This window comes from Musca autumnalis, unplaced genomic scaffold (assembly GCF_047663935.1).
Source record: "Musca autumnalis isolate F117 unplaced genomic scaffold, ASM4766393v1 scaffold_2, whole genome shotgun sequence".
Classification (NCBI taxonomy): Eukaryota; Metazoa; Arthropoda; class Insecta; order Diptera; family Muscidae; genus Musca; species Musca autumnalis.
Window position 1 is genome coordinate 34858429 of NW_027411755.1, and position 14906 is coordinate 34873334.

Sequence of the window (14906 nt, forward strand, 5' to 3'; positions counted from 1 at the left end):
GTGTCTGCAAAAATTTTCTTTAAAAATCCACGCCCATATATAGTGTCTGAAAAATATTCTTTAAAAATCCACGCCCATGTATAGTGTCTGCACAAATATTCTTTAAAAATACACGCCCATGTATAGTGTCTGCACAAATATTCTTTAAAAATACACGCCCATGTTTAGTGTCTGAAAAAATATTCTTTAAAAATCCACGCCCATGTATAGTGTGTCTGAAAAAATATTCTTTAAAAATCCACGCCCATGTATAGCGACTGAAAAAATATTCTTTAAAAATCCACGCCCATGTATAGTGTGTCTGAAAAAATATTCTTTTAAAAATCCAGGCCCAAGTATAGTGTCTGAAAAAATATTTTATAAAAATCCATGTCTATGTATGGTGTCTGAAAAAACATTCCTTACAACTCCACGCCCATGTATAGTGTCTGAAAAAATATTCTTTAAAAATCCACGCCCATATATAGTGTCTGAAAAATATTCTTTAAAAATCCACGCCCATGTATAGTGTCTGCACAAATATTCTTTAAAAATACACGCCCATGTTTAGTGTCTGAAAAAATATTTTTTAAAAATCCACGCTCATGTATAGTGTCTGAAAAAATATTCTTTAAAAATCCACGCACATGTATAGTGTCTGAAAAAATATTCTTTAAAAATCCACGCACATGTATAGTGTCTGAAAAATATTCTTTAAAAATCCACGCCCATATATAGTGTCTGAAAAATATTCTTTAAAAATCCACGCCCATGTATAGTGTCTGCACAAATATTCTTTAAAAATACACGCCCATGTATAGTGTCTGCACAAATATTCTTTAAAAATACACGCCCATGTTTAGTGTCTGAAAAAATATTCTTTAAAAATCCACGCCCATGTATAGTGTGTCTGAAAAAATATTCTTTAAAAATCCACGCCCATATATAGTGTCTGAAAAATATTCTTTAAAAATCCACGCCCATGTATAGTGTGTCTGAAAAAATATTCTTTAAAAATCCACGCCCATGTATAGTGTGTCTGAAAAAATATTCTTTAAAAATCCACGCCCATATATAGTGTCTGAAAAATATTCTTTAAAAATCCACGCCCATGTATAGTGTGTCTGAAAAAATATTCTTTAAAAATCCACGCCCATGTATAGTGTCTGAAAAAATATTCTTTAAAAATCCACGCTCATGTATAGTGTCTGAAAAAATATTCTTTAAAAATCCACGCCCATGTATAGTGTGTCTGAAAAAATATTCTTTAAAAATCCACGCCCATGTATAGTGTCTGAAAAAATATTCTTTAAAAATCCACGCCTCTATAGGGTGGTTGAAAAAATATTCTTTAAAAATCCACGCCTCTATAGGGTGGTTGAAAAAATATTCTTAAAAAATCCACGCCCATGTATAGTGTGTCTGAAAAAATATTCTTTAAAAATCCACGCCCATGTATAGTGTGTCTGAAAAAATATTCTTTAAAAATCCACGCCCATGTATAGTGTGTCTGAAAAAATATTCTTTAAAAATCCACGCCCATGTATAGTGTGTCTGAAAAAATATTCTTTAAAAATCCACGCCCATGTATAGTGTGTCTGAAAAAATATTCTTTAAAAATCCACGCCCATATATAGTGTCTGAAAAATATTCTTTAAAAATCCACGCCCATGTATAGTGTGTCTGAAAAAATATTCTTTAAAAATCCACGCCCATGTATAGTGTGTCTGAAAAAATATTCTTTAAAAATCCACGCCCATATATAGTGTCTGAAAAATATTCTTTAAAAATCCACGCCCATGTATAGTGTGTCTGAAAAAATATTCTTTAAAAATCCACGCCCATGTATAGTGTCTGAAAAAATATTCTTTAAAAATCCACGCTCATGTATAGTGTCTGAAAAAATATTCTTTAAAAATCCACGCCCATGTATAGTGTGTCTGAAAAAATATTCTTTAAAAATCCACGCCCATGTATAGTGTGTCTGAAAAAATATTCTTTAAAAATCCACGCCCATGTATAGTGTCTGAAAAAATATTCTTTAAAAATCCACGCCTCTATAGGGTGGTTGAAAAAATATTCTTAAAAAATCCACGCCCATGTATAGTGTGTCTGAAAAAATATTCTTTAAAAATCCACGCCCATGTATAGTGTGTCTGAAAAAATATTCTTTAAAAATCCACGCCCATGTATAGTGTGTCTGAAAAAATATTCTTTAAAAATCCACGCCCATGTATAGTGTGTCTGAAAAAATATTCTTTAAAAATCCACGCCCATGTATAGTGTGTCTGAAAAAATATTCTTTAAAAATCCACGCCCATGTATAGTGTCTGAAAAAATATTCTTTAAAAATCCACGCCTCTATAGGGTGGTTGAAAAAATATTCTTAAAAAATCCACGCCCATGTATAGTGTGTCTGAAAAAATATTCTTTAAAAATCCACGCCCATGTATAGTGACTAAAAAAATATTCTTTAAAAATCCACGCCCATGTAAAGTGACTGAAAAAATATTGTGTAGAAATCCACGCCCATGTAAAGTGACTGAAAAAATATTGTGTAGAAATCCACGCCCATGTAAAGTGACTGAAAAAATATTGTGTAGAAATCCACGCCCATCTATAGTGACTGAAAAAATATTCTTTAAAAATCCACGCCCATGTATAGCGACTGAACAAATATTCTTTAAAAATCCACGCCCATGTATAGTGACTGAAAAATATTGTTTAAAAATCCACGCCCATGTATAGAGACTGAACAAATATTCTTTAAAAATCCACGCCCATGTATAGCGACTGAAAAATATTTTTTAAAAATCCACGCCAATGTTTAGAGACTGAACAAATATTCTTTAAAAATCCACGCCCATGCATAGTGACTGAAAAATATTCTTTAAAAATCCACGCCCATGTATAGTGTCTGAAAAAATATTCTTTAAAAATCCACGCCCATGTACAGTGTCTGCAAAAATATTCTTTAAAAATCCACGCCCATGTAAAGTGTCTGAAAAAATATTCTTTAAAAATCCACGCCCATGTATAGCGACTGAAAAAATATTCTTGATAGTCACATAAAAAACATTCTTTAGTAATACCCGCCCATTTAATAAAAATTCTTGCGGTTTAAAATAAAAACATGAAATTAATACTGATTTATTTAAAATAATTTAACCAAAAGAAAACAGAGTTAAATAAAAAAAAACTTAAGAAAAGAATTTAAGTGAGTTGGCTTATGCTGCAACGCATTCTGAAAATAAAAAGAGAAAATCGATTAAAATCCTCAACATAACCTCAAATTACGAATCTAAACTTACTGTCCGATTTTGTCCAGCCAATGTGAACATTGTTCTTGATGTTCTCAGCTTCCAACCAGACACGCAATGGTTCGAAATATTCAGCAATAGCCTTGCCGGTCATGGTACGTTCACCATTAAAGGCTTCCAATGCATCGGGCCAGGGTTTGGAGGCACCCAAGGATAACATGTTTCTAAGGAAAAAAATCAATTCAGTTTTACTACAACTCTCTTAATTTTCAGTATTACAAAACTTACTCGAAAAGTTTACCAGCTTCCTTGCTGCCATAGATGTCACAGTTATCCAAAGGATATTCGGGATTGCCGGGGATATATTCACCAGCAGTAATGCAGGCGGACTTGTAGAATTGGAATTGAATAATGAAGGAAACCAAATATCTCAAATATTCAACATCAGCAGAGACGTGGTATTTGGCAGGAGCATCAAAGTCATTTTCGGTACGGACTACTGGAGGTTCAATACCCGAGTATTCTTCACGCAATTTCCAGAAAGCACAATTCCATTGGGATTTGTCTACTTGGCCGCGGAACAAGGCCCAACGGTATTTGTCCATGGTAAAGGCGAAGGGCAAGAAGACGATTTTGTCTAAGGCCTTAAAGGTGAGAGAAGGAGAAGGTTATTTAAGAATCCCATGGTGAAATTCTTTTCGACTTCACTTACAGTCAAGAACAATTGATTGATGCGGGCCTCCTCATCGCTAACATAGTTCTTCAACAAACCAACACGTTCCAAATGTTTGGGGGTGGAGACAGACAAAGACAAGACATCACCAACAGCTTCATGGAAACCGGGATTGGCACCAGTACGGTAAATGAAAGGTTGATGTTGATATTGCAAGAAATATTGGATATGACCCAATTCATGGTGGACGGTAAAGAATTGATCCTGGGTAACACGGGTACATTGCTTGATGCGGACATCATCGGTCTTATAGAAATCCCAGGCAGAAGCATGGCAAACCAAGTCACGGCCATCATCGGGTTTCTCCAAGATACTCTTGTCCCAGAAATCTCTGAAAATTAAAAACAATCAATTTCAATACTTTTTCATAACCGTAGGTTTTTATCAACTTACTGTGGCAACTTCTTCAAACCCATCGATTGGAAGAAACCATCACCCATTTCGAACATTTTCAAGGGAGTATAACCTTGGGCAACCATTTCATCACTGACATCAACCAAAGGCTTGTTGGGGAAGGGTGAAACAATATCAGCAATGGCCGACCATTGTTGGGCCCACATATTACCCAACAAATGCATTGGCAGTGGTCCGGTTTTGGAAACAACTTCATCACCATAGTATTGATTCAAACGATGACGTACATAACCATGAACTTGTTCGTACAAGGGTTTAATGTCTTCGAAAATAGCTTCCAATTGCTGCTCAAAGGTATCATCTTCGTATTCATCTAACCAAACTTCAGCACCATCAGTGAAGTCTAGGGAGGAAGAAAGAGAAAAAATTATAAAAATTTGGAATTTTAAAGATTTTGAATAACAGAGGTAACTAGGATAACGAAGACAAGGTGGCTTGAAAAATTCTTTAAAAAATCCACGTTTCTTGGGTTCTTAGGTGGCTTGAAAAATTCTTTAAAAAATCAACGTTTCTTGGGTTCTTAAGTGGCTTGAAAAATTCTTTAAAAAATCCACGTTTCTTGGGTTCTTAGGTGGCTTGAAAAATTCTTTAAAAAATCCACGTTTCTTGGGTTTTTAGGTGGCTTAAAAATTCTTTAAAAAATCCACGTTTCTTGGGTTTTTAGGTGGCTTGAAAAATTCTTTAAAAAATCCACGTTTCTTGGGTTTTTAGGTGGCTTGAAAAATTCTTTAAAAAATCCACGTTTCTTGGGTTTTTAGGTGGCTTGAAAAATTCTTTAAAAAATCCACGTTTCTTGGGTTTTTAGGTGGCTTGAAAATTTCTTTAAAAAATCCACGTTTCTTGGGTTTTTAGGTGGCTTGAAAAATTCTTTAAAAAATCCACGTTTCTTGGGTTTTTAGGTGGCTTGAAAAATTCTTTAAAAAATCCAAGTTTCTTGGGTTTCTAGGTGGCTTGAAAAATTCTTTAAAAAATCCACGTTTCTTAGGTTCTTAGGTGGCTTGAAAAATTCTTTAAACAAACCACGTTTCTTGGGTTCTTAGGTGGCTTGAAAAATTCTTTAAAAAATCCACGTTCCTTGGGTTCTTAGGTGGCTTGAAAAATTCTTTAAAAAATCCACGTTTCTTGGGTTCCCAGGTGGCTTGAAAAATTCTTTAAAAAATCCACGTTTCTTGGGTTCCCAGGTGGCTTGAAAAATTCTTTAAAAAATCCACGTTTCTTGGGTTCCGAGGTGGCTTGAAAAATTCTTTAAAAAATCCACGTTTCTTGGGTTTTTAGGTGGCTTGAAAAATTCTTTAAAAAATCCACGTTTCTTGGGTTTTTAGGTGGCTTGAAAAATTCTTTAAAAAATCCACGTTTCTTGGGTTTTTAGGTGGCTTGAAAAATTCTTTAAAAAATCCACGTTTCTTGGGTTTTTAGGTGGCTTGAAAAATTCTTTAAAAAATCCACGTTTCTTGGGTTTTTAGGTGGCTTGAAAAATTCTTTAAAAAATCCACGTTTCTTGGGTTCTCAGGTAGCTTGAAAAATTCTTTAAAAATCCACGTTGCTTGGGTTCCTAGGGGGATTGAAAAATTCTTAAAAAAATCCACGTTTCTTGGGTTTTTAGGTGGCTTGAAAAATTCTTTAAAAAATCCACGTTTCTTGGGTACTTAGGTGGCTTGAAAAATTCTTTAAAAAATCCACGTTTCTTGGGTACTTAGGTGGCTTGAAAAATTCTTTAAAAATCCACGTTTCTTGGGTACTTAGGTGGCTTGAAAAATGCTTTAAAAATCCACGTTTCTTGGGTTTTTAGGTGGCTTGAAAAATTCTTTAAAAATCCACGTTTCTTGGGTTTTTAGGTGGCTTGAAAAATTCTTAAAAAAATCCATGTTTCTTGGGTTCCTAGGTGGCTTGAAAAATTCTTTAAAAAATCCAAGTTTCTTGGGTTCCTAGGTGGCTTGAAAAATTCTTTAAAAAATCCACGTTTCTTGGGTTCTTAGGTGGCTTGAAAAATTCTTTAAAAAATCCACGTTTCTTGGGTTCTAAGGTGGCTTGAAAAATTCTTTAAAAAATCCACGTTTCTTGGGTTCCGAGGTGGCTTGAAAAATTCTTTAAAAAATCCACGATTCTTGGGTACTTAGGTGGCTTGAAAAATTCTTTAAAAATCCACGTTTCTTGGGTTCTAAGGTGGCTTGAAAAATTCTTTAAAAATCCACGTTTCTTGGGTTCTAAGGTGGCTTGGAAAATTCTTTAAAAAATCCACGTTTCTTGGGTTCCCAGGTGGCTTGAAAAATTCTTTAAGAAAATAACAAATTTGTCAACGTTACACGGAGTTTTTTAAATGTTATCCACGTTATCCCTGACCCTTCACCTTAATGGCTAACTCTTTCACATCACTTACTGTTCAATTTAGCCGATTTGGTATTCAATTCAACGTATCTTTCGAATGACTTTCTGGTAGGTGTGCCGGCCTTATCGTAGAATTGAGTCCAATAGTATTTCAACTCCTCAGGGTCGCGGCTCTTTGTAATGATCTCTTCAATTTCGGGATCCAAAGACAAATCACATTTTGTGCTATCTTTGTAATCGCAAACACGGACCTTGGCAAAATTCGATTCCATGGAGGAAAGGACTTCCAAAAGTTCAGCATAATCGGCTTCGGGCAAGGCAGAGTAGCCAGTCTTGGACAACATTTTAAATTGACGTTTAACATCAGCCGAACTGTACGAACGCCAATTGAATTTTAAAATATCCTTGGCAACTTCTTTCATAAACTTGGCATTTTCAGCAGAGATTTCATTGCGTACACGTTCATTTTCATCGGTAATGTTGGAGGCGTAGGCCCAGGAGGCTTCAGTTTCGATATTGGTATGTTTGGCCAATTCTTTGTTGATGTTTTGCAAATATTCAGTGGCAACAATTTCTTCCTTAACGGCAGCGTGGCAAAGCTGGAGAAAAAAAGGGAATGGTTAATTATGGAAATGAAAATGGAATTAAGGGACTTACCGCCAAACCGGCCACAAGGGTGACTAACAAGAACTTCATTTTGAAAACGGATCTGAAAATGAAAGAAGAAAAAATGTGATTTATTTTTATTAATTTTTTAGCTCTTGGATTTTTAAAAATAGTTTTCATACAATTAGCCAAGGCTCGTGGATTTTTAAAAATATTTTTCATGGGACAAGACAAGGCTCGTGGATTTTAAAAATATTTTTCATGGGACCAGCCAAGGCTCGTGGATTTTTAAAAATATTTTTCATGGGACCAGCCAAGGCTCGTGGATTATTAAAAATATTTTTCATGGGACCAGCCGAGGCTCGAGGATTTTTAAAAAAAATTTCATGGGACCAAACAAGGCTCGTAGAGTTTCAAAAAATTTTCATGGGACCAGCCAAGGCTTGTGGATTTTTTAAAATATTTATCATGGGATCTGCCAAGGCTCGTGGATTTTTTTAAATATATATCATGGGATCTGCCAAGGCTCGCGGATTTTTAAAAATATTTTTCATGGGACCAGAAGGCTCGTGAATTTTTAAAAATATTTTTCATTGACTAATAGATTAAAAAATAAAAAATATTCCCATAATCTCAAAGTCCGCAAACGTGACGAATTTATTGTTTACTTCAAATACGAAAAAGGAAAAGTGGTCTTAACTTTATTGATTTACGATGTAGGGTGTTTCTGATTAGAAGAGAAGCGATTGGCGGTGCTTCCAGAAAACCATAAATCTTGGCAATCCGTTAAACAATTCCAACGGTTAGTAGTTAGTTATCACACTAATTAAATTAACTAATCTTATCAGAAAGGTGTGTGCGAGTGAGTGCATGGGGAAAAAACTTCAGGTCATAAAGCATAGCCTGCCATGGATAATGAATGGTGGGAATTTATGACCATTGAAAAATCACAACAAAAATATCAATTTAAAATCAATGCTTTGAAAATCTACTTTTGCAATTTATTGCATTCACTTATGTAAGATTAGAATTTATATGAACTAATTTTGTCATTTCAATAAATTGCCCCGCGTAAGATAATATTAAATATTGCAGTGCAATATGGAAATTATTGTGAAAAATGTATGAGGATTTGATTTCAATTGTTATTGTTATTTTGCCAAGAATGCCCGGCAACTTAACTATTTGGTATTCAGATCTTCACTTGCCCATTAAATCAAAGGTTAATTCTTGGGGACACACTTACTTCCTCTTAAACTCCTCACATGATTTCTTTGGTAGCTTCTTAAGAAATTTAATCACGTACTTGACCACAGCAACGTGATTGCAATAAAAAATTAATGACATTATTCAAATCGATGTATTGGAAAGATATTTTGAAAATAAAAATAAGTAAGACGATTGGCTTGTATTTCGAATAAAAACAATAAGCCTTACGAGACAAGTTCAAGATCGTTTCTAGAAAGGTCATTGGCCAGATTTGGACAATATTTCAAATTAAAATGGAATATTTTATAATTTGAATAAAAATAAATAATTTTGAATAATTTTTAATTTTTTTTTAATTCAAAAAATATATGCATATTCCTGTTATTATGGGCATTTATCTACATTATCCAAATCATTTAGATTTTATAAATTATCAGCTTTATCCAAATCATTTTGCCTACATTTTATAAGCTATCCAGATTATCCAAGTCATTTTGTCTAGATTTTATGTAGTATCCGCTTTATCCAAATAATTTTGACTACATTTTATATGTTATGACATTATCCAAGTAATTTTGCCTACACTTTATAAATTATCCGAGTTATCCAAATCATTTAGCCTAGATTTTATAAAGTATCCGCTTTATCCAAATAATTTTGCCTACATTTTATATGCTATCCACATTATCCAAGACATTTTTGCCTACATTTTATAAATTATCCACGTTATCCAAGCCATTTTGCATACACTTTATAAATTATGCGAGTTATCCAAGTAATTTTGCTTACATTTTATAAATTATCCACGTTATGCAAATCATTTTGCACGCATTTTTTAAATTATCCACGTTATCCACATCATTTTGCCTACATTTTATAAATTGTCCACAATGTCTAAGACTTTTTGCTTACATTTTATAAATTATCCACGTTACCCAAATCATTTTGCCCACATTTTATAAATTATCCAAATCATTTTGCCTAGATTTTATAAATTATCCGCTTTATCCAAATAATTTTGCCTACATTTTATGAGTTATACAGGTTATCCAAGACATTTTGCCCGCATTTTATAAATTATCCACATTATCCAAATCATTTTGCCTGGATTTTATAAATTATCCGCGTTATCCAAATAATTTTGCCTACATTTTATGAGTTATACAGGTTATCCAAGACATTTTTGCCTACATTTTATAAATTATCCACGTTATCCAAATCATTTTGCCCACATTTTATATGCTATCCACATTATCCAAGTCATTTTGCCTACACTTGATAAATTACCTGCGTAATCTAAATCATTTTGCCTACTTTTTGTAAACTGTGCACATTATTCGAGACATTTTGCCTACATTTTATTAATTATCCGTGTTATCCAAATCATTTGCCTACATTTTATATGTTATCCGCGTTATCCAGGTCATTTTGCCAACAATTTTAAAATTATCCAGGTTATCCAAAACATTTTGGGTGCATTTAAAAAATTAACCACATTATTCAAGACATTTTGGCAACATTTTATAAATGATCCAAGTCATTTTGAACAAATTTTATAAATTATCCGCGTTATCCAAATCATTTTGCCAAAATTTTATAAATTATCCAAGTCATTTTGCCAATAAAATATCCACATTATCCAAATCAATTTGCCTTGATTTTATAAATTATCCGTTTTATCCATAATCACAGAAAAAAATATTCTTTAAAAATCCAGGCCCATGGATAATTACAGAAAAAAATATTCTTTAAAAATCCACGCCCATGGATAATTACAGAAAAAAATATTCTTTAAAAATCCACGCCCATGGATAATTACAGAAAAAAATATTCTTTAAAAATTCACGCCCATAGATAATTACAGAAAAAAATATTCTTTAAAAATCCACGCCCATGGATAATTACAGAAAAAAATATTCTTTAAAAATCCACGCCCATGGATAATTACAGAAAAAAATATTCTTTAAAAATCCACGCCCATGGATAATTACAGAAAAAATATTCTTTAAAAATCGACGCCCATGGATAATTACAGAAAAAAATATTCTTTAAAAATCGACGCCCATGGATAATTACAGAAAAAAATATTCTTTAAAAATCCACGCCCATGGATAATTACAGAAAAAAATATTTTTTAAAAATCTAGGCCCATGGATAATCACCGAAAAAATATTCTTTAAAAATCCAGGCCCATGGATAATCACAGAAAAAATATTCTTTAAAAATCCAGGCCCATGGATAATCACAGAAAAAAATATTTTTTAAAAATCTAGGCCCATGGATAATCACCGAAAAAATATTCTTTAAAAATCCAGGCCCATGGATAATCACAGAAAAAAATATTTTTTAAAAATCTAGGCCCATGGATAATCACAGAAAAAATATTCTTTTAAAATCCAGGCCCATGGATAATCACAGAAAAAAAATATTCTTTAAAAATCGACGCCCATGTATGGTCTCTGGAAAAAATATTCTTTAAAAATCCACGCCCATGTATGGTCTCTGGAAAAAATATTCTTTAAAAATCCACGCCCATGTATGGTCTCTGGAAAAAATATTCTTTAAAAATCCACGCCCATGTATGGTCTCTGGAAAAAATATTCTTTAAAAATCCACGCCCATGTATGGTCTCTGGAAAAAATATTCTTTAAAAATCCACGCCCATGTATGGTCTCTGGAAAAAATATTCTTTAAAAATCCACGCCCATGTATGGTCTCTGGAAAAAATATTCTTTAAAAATCCACGCCCATGTATGGTCTCTGGAAAAAATATTCTTTAAAAATCCACGCCCATGTATGGTCTCTGGAAAAAATATTCTTTAAAAATCCACGCCCATGTATGGTCTCTGGAAAAAATATTCTTTAAAAATCCACGCCCATGTATGGTCTCTGGAAAAAATATTCTTTAAAAATCCACGCCCATGTATGGTCTCTGGAAAAAATATTCTTTAAAAATCCACGCCCATGTATGGTCTCTGGAAAAAATATTCTTTAAAAATCCACGCCCATGTATGGTCTCTGGAAAAAATATTCTTTAAAAATCCACGCCCATGTATGGTCTCTGGAAAAAATATTCTTTAAAAATCCACGCCCATGTATGGTCTCTGGAAAAAATATTCTTTAAAAATCCACGCCCATGTATGGTCTCTGGAAAAAATATTCTTTAAAAATCCACGCCCATGTATGGTCTCTGGAAAAAATATTCTTTAAAAATCCACGCCCATGTATGGTCTCTGGAAAAAATATTCTTTAAAAATCCACGCCCATGTATGGTCTCTGGAAAAAATATTCTTTAAAAATCCACGCCCATGTATGGTCTCTGGAAAAAATATTCTTTAAAAATCCACGCCCATGTATGGTCTCTGGAAAAAATATTCTTTAAAAATCCACGCCCATGTATGGTCACTGGAAAAACTATTCTTTAAAAATCCACGCCTATCTATGGTCACTGGAAAAAATATTCTTTAAAAATCCACCCCCATGGATAATCACAAAAAAATTATTCTATAAAAATCCACGCCGATGTATGGTCGCTGGAAAAAATATTCTTTAAAAATCCACGCCCATGTATGGTCCCTGGAAAAAAATATTCTTTAAAAATCCAGGTCCATGTATGACCGCTGGAAAAAAAATATTCTTCAGAAGTCCACGCTTATGTATGGTCACTGGAAAAAATATTCTTTCAAAATCCACGCCCATGTATGGTCACTGGAAAAAATATTCTTTAAAAATCCACGGTGATGGATATTCACTGGGAAAAATATTCTTTAAAAACACACGCCCATGGATAGTCACTGAAAAAAATCTTAAAGAATTTTGGATAAAGTGGATGATGTTCACTATTTTTGATACAGTTGATAAAGTATCAATGCCTCAAAATGTAAATTCTCTTATTTGTTTTTCAATATCGGCGGCCATTCAAACATCACGAACATGCATAATTTTCCACTTATCAACTTTCTATAACAAAATTTCACATGAAACGTCAAAAGCTTTCATTGGAAACACAACAACTTTGATGCGTTATTATCTCTGAACTGTGATGACTTTTTTATCCAATTATCGTTAATTAATAAATTAATTGTGGTTTTAATAGAAAATCACCCAGCGGATTATTTAAAATCAATTTCAACAACAAAGTCGCACACTGTGACGCCCCGCAGCAACAGCATGGCGAAAATCATAAACAAATCTACTAAACGGCCACCCGTGGCGCGGCTTTATGATGCTGCAGAATGTGTTTGAAACGCTCTAAATGTCATCAAAACAAAATATCATCATCATTAGTAACATCAACAATGGGCAAAAAATGTCAATTGTCAAGATGTAATTATGTCAAAGATCACAGAGGCTCACACACTCCCGCACACTCACACACAAACACTTTAACTAAATTTAAAAAAAGATCTTAAGAATTGGCAATGCAATTTTGTTTTATTTAAACTTGACACAAATTATGTATTTTAATTAAATTCTTTCGAGGTTTTGAAACACATTTTTGCCGTTATTTCGTTTCGATTTCTAAGCATTTATCCAAAATATTAAAAAAAACTATTTGCCAATTATCACACTTACGCTTGACCGCCTTCGGACGGACGACTACGACACAAATGGACAAACAAAACAAATAACCCGAGAGACAAACGTGTGTCCAGTCAGTACTACTTGACACACAACAACTGAACCCCAATTACAAATGCTGAGCTTTATATATACAAAGTAGGCGCCAAATTTTCTCCATTACGAAGTGATCAATGGAGAGCTCCATTCTCTCATGGGGCTCTTTTCGAAAAAGAAATAAACGGTTAAAATTAAGCGACAACTTACCCAGCTACTGTTTTGCTGTTAACAGTTTTTTCTTCGTTATCTCAACTGAGAACGGGTTCTCATATTCTGTTTGGGAACCATCTCTTTTGGATCACTACCTTTATTGATATGTCGAGAGTAGAATATTTATTACAGGTAGAAAAAATAATTAATTTATAAAGCACAGTGGTCAAACTGTCACAAAATGCCTTTGACAGGTCCTGAATATTCCTAAAAAATCCACGCCTCTATAGGGTGCATGAAAAAATATTCTTAAAAAATCCCCTCCTCTATAGGGTGCTTGAAAAAATATTCTTAAAAAATCACCTCCTCTATAGAGTGCTTGAAAAAATATTCTTAAAAAATCCCCTCCTCTATAGGGTACTTCAAAAAATATTCTTAAAAAATCCACGCCCCTTAGGGCGCTTGAAAAAATATTCTTAAAAAATCCCCTCCTCTATAGGGTACTTCAAAAAATATTCTTAAAAAATCCACGCCCCTTAGGGCGCTTGAAAAAATATTCTTAAAAAATCCAAGCCTATATAGGGTGCTTGAAAAAATAATCTTAAAAAATCCAGGCCTCTAGAGGGTGCTTGAAAAAATACTTTTAAAAAATTCACGCCTCTATAGGGTGCTTGAAAAAATATTTTTAAAAAATCCACTCCTCTATAGGGTGCTTGAAAATATATTCTTAAAAAATCCACGCCTCTATAGGGTGCTTGAAAAAATATTCTTAAAAAATCCACGCATCTATAAGGTGGTTGAAAAAATATTCTTAAAAAATCCACGCCTCTATAGGGTGGTTGAAAAAATATTCTTAAAAAATCCACGCCTCTATAGGGTGGTTGAAAAAATATTCTTAAAAAATCCACGCCTCTATAGGGTGGTTGAAAAAATATTCTTAAAAAATCCACGCCTCTATAGGGTGGTTGAAAAAATATTCTTAAAAAATCCACGCCTCTATAGGGTGGTTGAAAAAATATTCTTAAAAAATCCACGCCTCTATAGGGTGGTTGAAAAAATATTCTTAAAAAATCCACGCCTCTATAGGGTGGTTGAAAAAATATTCTTAAAAAATCCACGCCTCTATAGGGTGGTTGAAAAAATATTCTTAAAAAATCCACGCCTCTATAGGGTGGTTGAAAAAATATTCTTAAAAAATCCACGCCTCTATAGGGTGGTTGAAAAAATATTCTTAAAAAATCCACGCCTCTATAGGGTGGTTGAAAAATATTCTTAAAAAATCCACGCCTCTATAGGGTGGTTGAAAAAATATTCTTAAAAAATCCACGCCTCTATAGGGTGGTTGAAAAAATATTCTTAAAAAATCCACGCCTCTATAGGGTGGTTGAAAAAATATTCTTAAAAAATCCACGCCTCTATAGGGTGGTTGAAAAAATATTCTTAAAAAATCCCCGCCTCTATAGGGTGGTTGAAAAAATATTCTTAAAAAATCCACGCCTCTATAGGGTGGTTGAAAAAATATTCTTAAAAAATCCACGCCTCTATAGGGTGGTTGAAAAAATATTCTTAAAAAATCCCCGCCTCTATAGGGTGGTTGAAAAAATATTCTT

General features: G+C 33.3%; 1 protein-coding gene across 1 annotated transcript; it reads right to left on the reverse strand.

Annotated features, from left to right (window-relative positions):
• Nucleotides 1-3098: 3098 nt before the first annotated feature.
• Nucleotides 3099-13222, reverse strand: Ance (Angiotensin converting enzyme). The gene is made up of 8 exons (XM_073967521.1): nucleotides 13102-13222; nucleotides 7369-7420; nucleotides 6764-7310; nucleotides 4366-4729; nucleotides 3952-4303; nucleotides 3528-3883; nucleotides 3291-3463; nucleotides 3099-3223 (listed from the first exon to the last, which is right to left on the reverse strand). Exons 2-8 carry the CDS (start codon nucleotides 7405-7407, stop codon nucleotides 3207-3209), a joined length of 1848 nt encoding a protein of 615 aa, XP_073823622.1. The 5' UTR covers nucleotides 7408-7420; nucleotides 13102-13222; the 3' UTR covers nucleotides 3099-3206.
• Between the last annotated feature and the right edge of the window lie 1684 nt (nucleotides 13223-14906).